General features: G+C 40.0%; 2 protein-coding genes across 4 annotated transcripts in view; one reads left to right on the forward strand and one right to left on the reverse strand.

Annotated features, from left to right (window-relative positions):
• Positions 1 to 698: 698 nt before the first annotated feature.
• On the reverse strand, positions 699 to 7,990 carry LOC124342538 (FYVE, RhoGEF and PH domain-containing protein 6-like). 3 transcript variants are annotated; one of them, XM_046795521.1, is made up of 17 exons: positions 7,883 to 7,990; positions 6,579 to 6,915; positions 5,893 to 5,931; positions 4,530 to 5,816; positions 4,213 to 4,465; positions 3,815 to 4,136; positions 3,713 to 3,744; positions 2,902 to 3,476; positions 2,695 to 2,835; positions 2,457 to 2,594; positions 2,074 to 2,391; positions 1,896 to 1,997; positions 1,732 to 1,828; positions 1,409 to 1,662; positions 1,169 to 1,351; positions 994 to 1,088; positions 699 to 927 (listed from the first exon to the last, which is right to left on the reverse strand). In XM_046795521.1, exons 4-17 carry the CDS (start codon positions 5,763 to 5,765, stop codon positions 891 to 893), a joined length of 3,783 nt encoding a protein of 1,260 aa, XP_046651477.1. In that variant the 5' UTR covers positions 5,766 to 5,816; positions 5,893 to 5,931; positions 6,579 to 6,915; positions 7,883 to 7,990; the 3' UTR covers positions 699 to 890. The 3 variants fall into 3 exon arrangements, with proteins under 3 accessions (XP_046651477.1, XP_046651459.1, XP_046651468.1); XM_046795503.1 differs by having other exon boundaries at positions 3,542 to 3,744; XM_046795512.1 differs by having other exon boundaries at positions 3,542 to 3,744; positions 6,579 to 6,782; positions 7,883 to 7,974.
• An 881-nt stretch (positions 7,991 to 8,871) lies between these two features.
• Positions 8,872 to 15,182, forward strand: part of LOC124342606 (eye-specific diacylglycerol kinase-like) — a 47,768-nt gene continuing 41,457 nt past the window's right edge. The window contains exons 1-3 of the mRNA XM_046795673.1: positions 8,872 to 9,090; positions 9,497 to 9,643; positions 13,814 to 14,536. Of these exons, the coding sequence (XP_046651629.1) occupies positions 9,516 to 9,643; positions 13,814 to 14,536 (851 nt within the window). The 5' untranslated portion in view covers positions 8,872 to 9,090; positions 9,497 to 9,515. The remainder of the gene's footprint in view (positions 9,091 to 9,496; positions 9,644 to 13,813; positions 14,537 to 15,182) is intronic.

Consider the following 15,182-nt stretch of genomic DNA (forward strand, 5'->3'; position numbering starts at 1 on the left):
TTGAGACATGAAATCTCTTGATGAGAGTAATCTCATAAAAAAAATAAAAATCATGCATTTGGTTGCTGCCCACCGAAGTTTAGACCCACCGTATTCATGAAATAATTATTTTATTACCTAAGTTCATAACAGGACAAGTAATGATAGATCACGACAAATTCATAATAATTCAAATTCACAAAACAGATAGCATTCGAAGTCGCAAATTTATTTAGGCCTTTTTTTACTCAACGTATATACTACAGCATTGACAACTACAAAACTTTTCACTTCGACATAGCTTCGAGTGAAGAGAGTAAACCAGTAACATGGATCGTTAATTGACAAAATTGAAATGCGCATACTATTTCGGCATGCAGTTGACTAAATCAATACAGAATTTACCAGTCGGTGTGTTTGTTCAATTTGTGAGTATAGAAACCGGTGTATAATGCATAAAGTAGTGTTTCGAAAATATCATACCTAAAATCGTTTAATATTTGTGAACTACCATTTCCGAAACACAGGAAAATTGAAAGGCAAAATATCGGCAGTTAAATTGAGTTACAAACTTATTATAATATAATACTAAAAAATGTTTGAATACAAAAATGATTTTATATTATTTATAGTGCGTATATAAATTATGTACCATTTCTAACCAATTAAAATATCGTATAGCTAATTGCTAATATCAACTAGTCTACTAGCCAAACAAATTTCAAATTCGAAATATTATATTTTACTCGCCAATAATTAAAACTAGGACAACTCACGATTACTTCTAGTGACAGGTAAATGGATTTAAAAAGATTATCTTTGGGAGACTAAGTATCACAAAAAATGCGTTAATTCGCAAATCGGTAAATCAATTAATACGCTAAAATTTAAAATCAATTTGCACGGCGTGATTAGAGAATAGTAGCAGAGGAAAGAGCTTCAATCCACCTAAAAAATAAAATTCGAGTAATTAAAGTTATATTCAATTTGTAAATGCATAAAATATGATATTACTTTTTGGTCAAAACAGCATTTTCAGCCTGAAAGACAATTGGCGATTGCTTAGGATGAAACAACTGAAACTCGTTCTGTTCATTTTCCTCTACAACCTAATTTCATATAAAAAAAAATAAATTCAATATATTTTAAAACACTCATCGTATACAAATGTAACCCATGTAAATTATACCTCTTGAAAGGTTTGTACTTCATAGCCGAGCACCGGAATAGTATCCAATGCAACAACGTCTTCTGGTGCTTTGTAAATATAAAGTACTTTGTCTTTTAAAACAAACCAATTCTTTTTCCAGGATCGTCGGATCCTGCGTGACAAATAACCACTAATTTGTGATTCTGCATCATTAGCTGGGACCTAAAGTAATTTTTTTGGGTTAAAACCAGAAGGAAAAAGGTATTTTTAGATATTTACCTCCATCAAACGTGGCGGGATGTAGCGACGTTCTTTACGGAAGTCCCGTCTTACATGTTGAGCTCGAAGTCCGGCTTGAGAAGTCGACTGACTCACTGGATCCGATGAAGGCCGCCTGCTTCCAACTTCATCGTTGAAGGCGTGAACAAAGCAAACTGGAGGCACATTGACTAGACTGGCACTTAGATCCGTTTCAATTAGACTGCTGCAATTGCTCGAATCCATACCCTCCTCAATTACGGAACCTTCTTGCCCTTTCAAAATAAGAGGAACAAACGTTAGTATTTTGACTACTATTTTTTCTAATAATAAAGAAGACAAACCATTGATTTCATCGAAACAATCGTCACACACTCGAGCAGATCGAAATTTCAGATACTCCAAACCTGCTTTTCGAGAAGAACAACTTCTGCAAACAACCTGGAAACGAACGAATGATTAAAAATTAAAATTGCATTACAAATCATCAACAAATTTTTCAACTTGCCTTGCCACAAGCCCGGCAATGGTGACGTCGAAAGGTGATGCTGAAAGCAGCTGTACAAAGTTGGCACATGGTAACTCGACTGTCGGGAATCCACACTGGGGCCTTAACATTACATAAGATGATACAGATACAAACAATTAATTTCTGCCATGATCCACTTTTAAAATTGGTAAAATACCTGTTGACCTAGTCGCAGTCGCGATTCACTACTTTCTGTCAGTATTTTAGATGGAAACGTCTGCTGTTTAGACTGTAGTTCGGCGATGGCTTCTGACAAAACGTTCATCCATTCATTTCGAACTTGCATGGAAGATGCGGCCAGGGTAAAGCTACGCGCAGTTGAAATAACATTAAACTCATTTGCATTTTCTTCAGTGGCGGATACAGCTGGAAGGTGGACTTCCATCCGTGATAGCGGGAGCTCATGGTGCAACTTTAAACCGCAACTGGGTGACGGGGAACTTAGGTAACTCGTATACAACAGGCAATCGTTTAACTGTAAACAAAATTGGCCGTTTATCTTTCAGCCAGCTGTGCAATTATGTTTTATGGCTTATTTACCAAAATGAAGTAACGAGGCTGCAGCATTTTACGACTAACTTTATCCAATTCACCTTCCTTTATTATGTAGCGACCAGGCTTGATTATCTCACAATTTCCTAATCGTGACTGAAGATGAATCAGTTTTTGAAAGTTGTCCTGTTACCAACAAACATAAAAGATTAGTTTATTAGCAGCTTAAGTGTAAGACATATTTCCTTAGTATATTTGTATATTATAATATTGTACTTTGACTTACTTCCTGTTTCATACTATTATTTGCATGTTCAGCAACATCGGAAACTACTTTCAGGGCCACCAACGTATCATTATAATCAGGCGAGTTTTCATTTAGGTGGCGGAGGTAGACTTCTAATAGCAGACGATATTGAGGAAGTCGCTAAAAAATAATTTGAACCGATTAAAATGAGATTTTATACTTAAGTCTTTAATCTTAGATAAATACCTGCACAGGTTTCAGCATGTAGTGCTTCAACGAAAGACTCTTGCATCTCTCAGACTGTTCGAACTGTTTGAGTACTTTGGCGAAACGGGGATACTTTTGTACACATTCTTCGAGCTGGGCCGACTGGCTCTGGAAATCACGGATATATGCTGAATACAATTTAAGAAAAGGACCTTTTCGAACAATGACATCAGCGATTTTTGGTTGAGTGGACCAATTGTGAAGACGTAATTCGAAATCGTTTAGCAATTCGAGATTTAGGTTCTGTAGTTGAGGCAGATAGTTAAGAATTTTGTTCAATTCAGCTTCAGGGATGACGGGCGACACTGTATCTCTGCCATTACTTCCAATGGAAGCTTTCTTGACAGCAGCCCGAAAATCAACACAAATGAGTCGTAGGCAATCGACAAAAACACGTTCTGAACTGGCAATTTCTTTTGCTGTCATGTAGGCTTTTCTTTCCTTGCCATCTAATGAATGACACAGCATATCGTTTTCTAACTCTGAGGACGAACGTTCAGGTGAACGGGCCTTTGTTCGATCCGAACTTTGTTCCATCAGAGAAATGCAGGATCCTAAATAATACATAAATGTAAGTCTATTGAATTGATAGAAATGATTAAAACACAACAAAAAATACCCGCTTCATTCGAATAGTGAGTGGGAACGGGAGAGGAAGACGTTGACTGATCAATGCTAAGAAGCTGACTTTGTTGAGTTAAAACTGACTCAGGGCTGCTAATAACGGGGCTGAGGGAAACATGCCTTCTATCCAACGGAACTAATGAACCATCTACACTATTTGATCTACCCTTTTCCGGTGGTTGGACTGATTTGTATGCTCTGAATGAGATAAAAAAAATGTATCAATCAAAGTAATAAGGTAATAAGAAGAAATTAGAAACTAACATACCGATCGCCTCGATTGAATTTATGACTAGGTAGTGGAGGCGCTGGACGAGAAACAAAAACATGTGGACGTGATGTTGCAATTACATTGTCCGTATCTGTGCTCGAGCTGTCAAAGTCAAGCGTCTTCCGTTTTTCGGCTGCCTTACGAACACCTGATTTGCTGCTCAATGAAGTGAAGAGTGTGTCGAGCGTTCGGCGTAGACCAAATGAATTTCTTCTCTCCTTTCCGTCAACAGTTAAATTGACCGCACTGGCACTGTGCGAAGTCTCAACCTCGTCGTCAACGGAATTCTGACGGGTCGCGTCCGATGTGTCAACATCACCTTAAAATAGAATCATCCAGAAATAATTACCATGACAAATATAAAAGAAAAGTAAAAATTTCATTCATTCGATTACCCAAACTGCCGCAAGAGACCACGTCAGGATCAAAGTGCTTGCCAGAGAAAATGTCACCTTCTTTACTATCGCTACTGCTGGCACTACTTGACGAAGGAGATGGACTTGGTTCGCGTGGACTGTTTTTCCGATCGCGAACAGATAAGGTATCAGATAACAGATCCAAACCTGCTGAGGATTGCGGCATAACGTCCTTCAACGCTGTACCAAACTCTTTGGTACGTTTTCTTCTGTTATCAGCTGAATGCACAGCCTGTCAAATCGATAACGACATTTATGTTTGATCTAAAACAGTAGAGATAATTGATGAAACTTACGGGTAGCAGGTCGGTTTGTTGAACTACAGTACCACCGAATACCAAACGGGCAATCACCGTTTGACCAATTTCAGAAGTTTGTTCTTCTAACCGATTTTCTTCAACAGAAGAACTCGAGTCGTCGTGGAACTCTTCTGGTTCTTTTGCTGCGTAGGATCGAATAGCGGGTACGCTATCCGCTTGATGACTAATATCCTCGAAAAGAGACGTAATGGTGGCCAATGAATTTGCAATAATTTCTATATCCGAATCCAATTGGCTAGACGTGATCGTTGCGTTTAAAGCACTGACTTCTAAGGCTGAACTGTCTGTCACAGAATCTTCGCCATCATTCGTAGTGGACTCGCAAGACGGTTCCGGGACACTTTGTTCCATTGTCATCGAACTATTAACTTCTACCGTCTTTTCTTCAACAGGTTGTTCTAGGTTCTTGCCGTTTGATTGGTCTTGAAGAAGCAAATGGCGCCTATTGCGTTTCTTTGAGAAATCTATAACGGCGTAGATAGGCTCGTAATTATCCGCCGACTTCCTTCGGCGTCTGGGAGGAGCAATCGGCAAGGAGGTCACCGGGATGTGTGGATGTTGGCCGATGAATTTCTGTGGAGACTGACCGACATTTTCAAGGCTACACGAGATGAAGCCGGAATCCCGTTGCAAACACCTTTCGTTTGTCTCATTGACGAGCATAGCACAGCATCGCACACCTTCCAAACGGCCCAGACTGGCGCTCTTGCGGGATTGTTTGACTGCAAGTTGTTGGACTGGATTTACAGGAACTCTGTCTTGATACTTGGGAATGGATTTCTCCGTTTTATCGGTATGAAGATGTTGCTCAGTGCGGCTACGTTGAGGACGATTTGGTGGCACTACGGGTTCACGAGTAAGACTCCCGGTAGTACAAGATCTCATGATAGGTTTAGGTGGCAAAGCAGGCTTTGGTGAAATGGCCGGTTTCGTTGGTGATGGGGATTTCAGGGCTCCTGGCTTTGGTGGAACAGGCGGTGCCGGCGATCTTGGCTGTTTGCATAGGGAAGCCGGTTTAGCAGGCACAGGCGGTGAAGGTGAGAACTTGGAAATATTTCTCTGAATACTGGCATTTGCTTGGGTGCCTCGGCTAATCTTGAACTTGGGTACCACAACAGGCGAATGGCTGATATTGTAGGGAGGTGTGTTGCCATTGACCGTTGAAAAAACTGGCGGCTTAAGCAAGCCAATATTTGGGGATCCTTCTGCCATTTGGAAAGGAAGGATTCACGAGAAGCAAGCAGTGCCTACCTTATCTCTGATCTGAAATGATAATAATAAAAAAGTCATATATCAACTGAATTAAATTAATTTCTAAATCAAAATATCCAATACTCACAAAACTTTATGCTTGGCATTCGAAAATTGAGTCGTTAACCTGCAGGATGTGGCCAAGAAAATAAAATCAATAAAAAACGAAAGGATAGCATATCTAACAATTGATAACAAGAAATTAGGAAATAAGAGTATGGTATAATAATAGTAGAGGATTCGGCATACATCATTATATTTTAACTAGAGCATATTTGGATAGAAAAACATAGCTCGTTTATACGGAACGCCAAATGACCCCCTAAAATAATAGCACTCGACTAGTGCTATTTATTTTACAAATCACTTGAATAATATACAAGTGGGTGGCGCCATCTAGCGGTTTCAATCGGCGGAACCGATTGTATCGATTTTTCCCGATTGTACACATTCATATCGACTGATAATCACGGACGGCGTGAACTGACACTCTCATGAACGGCGTGAACAGAGTCATTAGAAGTCTTTCCACAATCCACAATTCGACGGAATTTCCACCATTTCGCTCGTGGAAATGATTATCAATCGATATGAATGTGTACAATCGGGAAAAATCGATACAATCGGTTCCGCCGATTGAAACCGCTAGATGGCGCCACCCACTTGTATATTATTCAAGGGATTTCTAAAATAAATAGCACTAGTCGAGTACTATTATTTTAGGGGGTCATTTGGCGTTCCGTACGTTTACGTGGCAAAGAAAAAGAAACTAACCTGCTGAAGGTCGATCCGTTTTCAGTTCTGAATCTTTGCCCATGCACCCCGGGTACTGGCCGTGCGCACAAGAAGTATAGTTTATTTTTGAGACGGAATGTCTTTTTATTTGCGCGTAGGTTTATTCCAAGTTGTTGGCCTTGGCAGTTGTCGGGTTTCATGGAATCTGGATGCGCATTAATTTGATCCTAATTCCGACAACAGCTGAAAGTGAAAACATCGAATCTTCAAAAATATTTCTTAAAATAAGTTCTTCTTTTAGCAACAATTGAATCCAAAATTTCTTGCGACAAGTCCGATTCTAAGAAAAATTTAACAATCTGCCTCCAAAGCATTCCTGTATGAACAAAACAAAATTAAATAAAAACTTAGAAATGGAAATGTTAGGCAAAATTTTTTTTTGATTATCTTTATGAGTCTGGCCTTTAATAATCATCAAGATCATAAATTGATAAACAACTTAACAACTTACATGAAAAACTAGAAAATATGGCAACTAAACTAAAACTAGAGCTAAAAGATCCGATCGCAGAAAATAATAATGGGAAATGTAGTGTGTGCTTGTTTAGACAAAAAAAGTCTAATTGGCACAATTCTCATACTGTGTGGACGCATAACGAAACCAGTTTTCCTAAATTGCAAAATAGAAAATTTCGGATTTTTGATCGGGTGCACGCATTCAGAATTCTACAAAAACGTCTTTTGCCTATGAAATAGCACCATAATAAACAACTGGCATATATTCTAACTTGGGCATTTCATGGAATAGTTCCAAATGTTTTTCTGAGGAAAGCTCCCTTCTCTAAGCTAAAACAAAAGAAAAAAAAATGTGATTCCTGCCATGTATCTAAGTTTAGTTCTACTAAAATAATAAAAATAATAATATTTTACTGTTGTAAACTCACTATTTACTACTGCTTGCTAGAGTAGCATATTCTGCTGTGGTTTTTGTTTGATGGAAGCAATACAGATCACACCCATGTGAATTTCGTCTTAATTTAAAAATAATGCTCGTCGTCGTCAAATTGGGAACATTTATAAATATCTAGAACAGTTGCAGTTTGGGCTACACTGACCCAAATATACTGGCTCTATAAATTTAACACAAACACAACGTTTATATACAATAAAGTCAAATGTTTGACATCAACCCAAACACAAGGAAACTTATTATCTCTGCTTTTCCGTTTAAGTTTGACTAGCATAAAAGTTCGACCACCACAACCACTATTTCACAAATCTTGATTACAAGATTGATAAACTAAATTGATTTGCGAATAGTTTATTTAAATTATTGTACTCACATGACGGTAGAGAAAAAAATATATATCAACAGGCTAGTGTTCAGTTCAGTTCACGTCTTGATTTGGCTATTCACTTTTATCAGCTGATGCTCTCCCCTCGAGACGGATGTGAGTCATCTATGTAAACTTCCAACACCATCTGTCGTTGATAATTGGAAGCGCTTTCATTTTCCTTTAAAATCTGTCTTTTGAATATGGTTTTTTCCACAACAATGAGCGAACGTAACAAATAAAACAAGTGAAAGTTACGCTAACAATACACGATTTCGCAAGTCAGGATTTAATCCTTTGTCACCACAGTATGTGTCATACTTAAAACGTATTCAAAGAAAAAATTTAAATTAACTGAACTACCGCGTTTTGTAGTTTACCTACCCATTAAGTGTGCGATTTTTATCAATTCATAACATTCAACAGCTATGATGCAATGGAAATGCAAATTATCAAATATGGAACCATCGATCGATGGTCATATGATTCTCATATGATAAGGGCCTTACACTATGAACTTAGACAATATTTACTAATACACTGTTCATAAAATGAGTAATTATTGGCAAGGAGGGGATGTTAGATTGATTTAGAAATTTTTGATTATTTTACATAATATAGATACTATGATCAGGATGTCCAAAGCCACGCTTCAATAGGCCTATCTCAAGCCCTACACTTTTACCTTTTTTCCCCCAATAAATCGATAAAGGGGAGGGAGGGTGAAAATATATATATTTTTTTAAATACAATTATTTTCTCTTATTATTTGTAACACGCCAAAACCAAATCACGATAAAAATAAAATAAAATCTCATAACACACCTTAGGCGGTGGCGGCGCCTAGCTATTCGAATCGTTTCTTTATCGAAAATTGCATAATCCACTGTGGTCTGTGGACGTAATACATGGTAATACGACAGACGACACACACTTTTTTGGTGTTATTAACCAGTTCCTACGTCACCTAAGAGATGGTGCTGAATCCACAAGTGCCGAAAACAATTTTTTGTCATAACGAATAACGAACGAACGATGGTGTTGCATATGTTGCATTCTGACAGTCATGTGGAGAACTCTTTATAAATCGTGTAATACTCAATTTAATTGTCAGTGGCCGATTCATTAAATGGAAATTTTACTTTGCTTAAATTTTACATTTCCGTACTGCATCGGTTAAACTAATAATTTTAGGATGAAACTGCAGATACTTCCTGGTATTATAAATAAGATTTTTTCTCTCTGTTTAAATTTTAGCCTAATCTAATGTGCACTGTGTACAAATTACTTTGTGGATGATCAGCATTTCAAATCTCAGCTTAGATATCCATTGTTCTTCAATGTATGAATGGCTTGTGTTGATCTGCAAACAATAAAACTTAAATTGAAGTGTGTACGATTCTCATGCATGGAGATCTCAAAGTAATTTAGATGCACATGCTTGCCAATGGTTATCTCTGCTAAGATCTCATTTTTACATTAATTTAACAATGCAGAGTACTCTTATGTATAATCCTTGTCAATACTATTCAAACATGATAACCAACCATGTGCTTTCATACACATGTTTAATAAATGATTGTTTTGATGTTATCTTATCATTATTACTATTAATTTTTACAGAAAAGGAGGCTTCGTGACCATGACAGGGCTATGGATACCAGTTATGTTTGAAGATGGCAATGGAAATGTTCCAAAAGGAGGACAAATATTCACTGACTCGTATTTAGAAGACACACATATTCATGGTGCAGTTTCATCTGTAAACAAGTAAGTTCATCTTTTTTGTGCTTTGCTTTTTAGTGTGATCTGGTATTGCTTATGCAAAAATGTAAGTCACCAAGCCCAAGTTTTCCAAGCCAGGCCCAAGTTTCTTGAATCTAGCATTTGAATATTAAACTAATGGTGCTCCTCCAAACAACAGGTTGCTAGCTACATTTGTTTTCAATAAAAAATGGTACCTTTCCATTTCAAGTTTTTCATCAGCTTACCATATATTTACGCATGTAGGGTTGTAAAAACGGACGTTTGGTAACAAATTATTGCACACACAATGAATAACAATCACTCATCATCAAATCATTTGATGCAAAATCATTCACGTTTGATGTTTCGATTTTAAAAAGCATCGTCTTCGAATTTAAATTTCTCCAGTCTTCTTTAATGGGAGGTTTTCTGTTTCTTCATCAAATTGGTATAGAAAATTTGAATGACCTTGCTAAGCTCAGTAGGATAATGTGCCTGAATGGATTTTTTTTTATTATTGAAGATAATTATACACAGCGTTGTTGGTAAAGAAGTAATGATACTCATTTTCGACTTTACAGTTGTGAAAAGCATCTTGTGTGAGTCCTTCAAAATGCTTGGCCTCCTCCTCCCTTAGTAAAAGTAATGGTATTTCACACAGCCCATATCGCATTTAAGATGTATACGATAAGGGTTTTGAAATTCGCATAACAATTAAATTCCTGTTTTCAATAAAAAGACCTTTTTTGAACATACTGACACCGAGTTGTAGAACAAGTTCTTGTTATCGGAGCACACGATAATCACCAGTTTCTCAGTAACTCTTATAATATCTATATTTTAACCAATTTGATGAATTCAGATTTGTAAAACGTGCTTGGGGTCATTTTGAAGAAAAGGAAAAAAAAAGTGCCTTTGGTGGCGTTTCGCTATTTCCTTGAATTCGTAATAAGCTTCTCAGAGCTCCGGCTAAGAAAAAAAGAGAATGGATATTTCGATGTTTATTGTGTAACCTTGAGAAAACATTCCGATTCCGCGGTTGTTATGGCGTTTGCGTGCAACGCTCAGCAGATGCACGCTCAAGCTTAGTGAATGCATAGGAAAGCAACGTAAGCGGCGAATGACGAAAAAGAAAACGATCCCAAACTGATGACGTGGAGAATTATTTATTCACCTGCTGCAGTCGTCATTCTATCTAGTCTGTCGACCGGCTGTGCACAATCTCAAGTGCACCAGGCATTTTCATTCATATATACTTCTGGGTTGACGTCGATATGGGGATGTAGAGTTAACCTTAACTAAAACTCTCTGAGTGTACCAACTCGTGTTCGATCGATATGAAAAGGTCGATACCAAATATGCGCATGTGTATGTTCCCAGTATTTGATGTTTTGATTTGGTCTTTATTTGCAAACTGTTGAAGCACAAATGCATAGTTGTGTGTCAACACTGAAATCCCGAAAGTGTCCCGGAGTGGAAGCCCCCGTTCTCTCTCTTTGCATGCTACCGGTAATGTGTCAACTTACCCTAATGAACTTGCCCCTGCTATCTTGTATACGCAGAATAAGTGGCATTCTCCCGTCTTTTGTTCTTATTCTGGAGATCAAGACAAGTATGTGGGTGGAGCCCGTGCAATAGGATTAGACGTGCCAGCTAATGAACGCTCCCCCCTTCCTCCTCCCCACCTCATCTGTTAGATTTTAATATGCTGTCGCTTCTAGTGCATGGAAACGAACAAAGTTTGTTTTTGTTTTTTTGTTTTTCTAGCTCTTTTTTTTATATCGTGAAGTGCCTGGGTCTGATGGTTATCATCATTTTTTCTTATTATTCTTCTTCTATTTGTGATTTTGACTTCATCTCCACAGATGGCAGCTTGGCATGATATATTTAGTAAATGATTGTCGAGAGAGACAACGCACATAGTCGTTCAAGACTTTTTCAGGTGGTGTAAAGGTATAGCGATGGTTTTCCAACAAAAAACACCCGATGGTGAGAAATTTCTTCCGTTTGGCTGGATTTTATAGTTGGCTGGATGCGTTGGACTTTTTGAAGGGGAAACCTTCAACTAAAAGTAACAGTGTTTTGCGGTTATCTTTTTTTATTCACACAAGCCATGAATTTCGAGACAACGATCCGTAAATGGTCAACCGACTAACGGGAAGTTTTCTGGATTAAAAAGAGTGGACGTTCTTCAATTATCCGACTTTTTTCTGTGCGCTGAAATCAAGAAAAAAATAGTGTCAGTTGGAAGGTGGGAGAAGGGAAAGGTTTTGCGTTCATAAACTCTTTTGTTCCTTGTCAAATAATGCCCAAGAACGTAACAATAGAAGCACAAAAGAGATAGCTAGCCGTCATGGCGATTTCTTTGGCGGTCCTTTCGAAACGAGCTTCACTGTATGCGTCTCAAAAGTTTTCATCTTTTCTCAGTTCATTAGCTCTACAGTCAAAAATCGCACTTGACTCTATTCATTGATGCATCCCTCGTTCGCTCGTCATTTTTCTTTTTTTCTTGCCAAGAGTGATCCATTTTATTTATCTTTTTTTGTTTGGCTTGAAAATTGATTGTGGTCCGCATGTTGGAGGCTAAAAAAAGGACCCGGAATCACGATAATAACGTCCGTGTGGTGGAGGAGACCAATGGATGTGGTTGGAATAGTTTCCTTCAACAGGTTTCCCCAGTGTTCGGCTCTTGCCATCGTCGTCTATCACTTACCGAGTCTATACATGTCTTGTATACGTGAATAAGTGAATGCTTACATATCGCCTGAATAGTCTATATATATGTACAAGAGGTTAGAGCAGGGCATGTCGTTTAATGAAATATATGCCAGCATTTTGGTTGTTATGACATTTGGGGGTTGGAGGGGGGATTCACCGATCCATCAGCAAAGGACCCGCGGTTTTCGAATGACGTGAATAGAGAGCACGGCAGTCGCGACGAAAGGGGCCAGGCCTTGTGTGTGTCTGTGTGTGTGTCGGGACTAGTTTGAGACGTCGCCAGCGTCGATCGGGAGACCCTTGCTTCCAGCTGCAGGGACCCGAGTATAGTGGGGGAGGGAAGGAAAAGAGGATAAAGCCCGCCGGTATACCATTCACTCGCCGGAATCGGCGTCGTTCATACCTCTTTTTCATTCGTGTTCTTTTTCTCCCGGTTTTTTTTTCTTTACGTGTCTGTGTGTGCGTTGCTTTCGATTTTCTCTCTCTGTCTGGCCTTCTCGAATCTTGATGTAACTTTGGTTTTACAATTTAATCTCGCAGTAACGTCTGCACGGTGGTGTTACGGAGTTTATCAAGAATATGACAAGATGTGCTTTATCATTTTTCAGCGTCGAGTGAGCGCCAGAGTACCGCCGCCGTTTCCTTTGAATGTTAAGTGATTCCCGTTTGGTGCGAGTTGGACGTCGGAATAGTCCTCCGTTGGCGAGTCGATTTGGCGACAAAACAGAGAGCTCAACCTCGTTTGGGTTTTAATATAGAACCAAAAACAGCTGAATTTGGCACCGTCTCGTTTACGCTGGCTTCTTTGTTTCGAAAACAGCTGAGATCCTCTCCCCTGTCCTAGGTTTCTATTTGTTGTCGCCCTTGATTGACGGTAGCAGGCGGCTGCAACGGTGACATTTTCCAAAACAGTCCATTTCCCCTCCCCCCCCTTTCGCAGGTTGCGTAATAGTAGCTACAGCAAAGCTCAACGAAGGAAAAAGAAAAAAATCTGTATAAGATGGTCACATCATTGAATTTGAGTCTTGCCGACCTAAAATGGTGGTACGGAAATTGAAAATATGGATTGGCATTGGTCACGGACTGCTGCGCACCCCCAGCGATCGTCTCCGTTCTTCTGTCAGGTGCCGCGTCAAAATTGCACTGAAATTGGTTGCGCGAGGAGAAGCGAGAATCGACGGAATGAATCTCCCTTTAATCGAGCATTTAATTGTGTTTCGTGTTTATACTAGCGAGTGCAAGCTGCGAGACGGCTGGGATCGATAGGCACTAGTCCTAAATGCCTTATGCCACCACTCTCTCTCTCACTCGCAGTGTCAAACTTGTTCATTCACACGGCTTTGGTGATGGTTTAAAAGGGCACTAGGATTTGGGCTGGTTGTTTGCATACCCCTCACTCTGCCCCCCACTCCACTCCATCCATCTGATTTGTTATGTCAAAAGAATAGATCGAACATTTTTCTTGATGAATCTTAGCGGCAGCACAGTCATGGAGGCCGAGCCGGAGTCTGTCCAGGGGTGTCCACATTTCACGTGCGACGCCTCTATGATGACCAACAGCTTTCCTCATCGACGACACTATGCCGTACGCCGCAAGCTCGGCCGGGCCAAGACGGCCCGACTAACGGCTCCCGCTCCTCTCCCATCGGACTCGATCGACAACGATAGTGCAGCGTCCGATCTCGTATTATTGTCGTCGTCGACGACTGTGGCTAAAGAGGCGACTCGAGCGGATGAGAACGTCAAGTGTCACTCGATCCTGAACGATTCGGCCGATTGTGACGACGAGGAGGATGACACTGACGGCGAATCCAATGCGGAGGAGTCGCCGACGGAGGGCGATGAAACCTCCGTGGACGTGGACGAGGAGGAAGATGAGAATAGAACCGAGGTGGAGGAAAGTGAAGTTGACGATGAGGACGGAAATATTTCATCGCCCACCACGGCTTGTGCTTCCCAGCTCTTCCACGACGAGTGCGTAGTGTCTGAACCCTTGCCAAATCAGAGAATTATGCATCATCCGCGTTGCAGACGCACAGTGCCTGTCATCCCTGTCATTACCATCGTTGATCAGCCGGGTCCCTCGGCCGAGGAGACTTTCTTCGACTACGGGTCAACCTTGACGCCGGCGTCGACTTCGTTACTGTACCCGGTCGACGAACGCGATTCCATCACGCCTCACTACTTCACCACCACCAGGTAAGCTATAGCTCTCTCCATCCATTCATCACCGCCGCAACAGCCCCTCAATTGGGGGGGGGTTATAAATATGCACATCCCCCCGATTTTATTCGAGTTTTCTTTTTTTTTCTCCAACCCGATATTGCCGCACCATATTGGATTTTTGTTGTTAACTGTGGGTTACGTGATGTGTCGAGACTTTTATTTTTATTTTTTTATTTTAACGGTATAAAAAGAGGCGGACGCACGCCATTTGGTTGTCGGTGATGCTAGTTTTAGTAGTTTTGGGGGGTACGAACTTGAAACTGCATCACCGCCATGTATATTTGATGTGGCGTAACAACTGGTCGAGAACGGTCGGACTTGCAAGGAAATGTGAAAAAGAAAGACCGGCGTCTTTGACGTGGAAATCAATATCTGAGTCAATTATTTCTGGCTGGGATAGCAACGAGTGTAGTCAGTGAGCGTGTGTGTCTTGTATGGGGGTGGAGTCGGGATTCGACTGTAGAGCTGACGCTATTGAAAATGTGATGAAAGGGTGGCATCAGAGACAAGGTTGATAGCGCGCGCGGGATCGAACTTTATGGAGACGTGCCATGTGTTTGTAAAGGCGGCCGAGGAAGGAGATGGAACATGTACTAGGAAGGAAGGAAAATAAAATAGA

This window comes from Daphnia pulicaria, chromosome 1 (assembly GCF_021234035.1).
Source record: "Daphnia pulicaria isolate SC F1-1A chromosome 1, SC_F0-13Bv2, whole genome shotgun sequence".
Taxonomy (NCBI): domain Eukaryota; kingdom Metazoa; phylum Arthropoda; class Branchiopoda; order Diplostraca; family Daphniidae; genus Daphnia; species Daphnia pulicaria.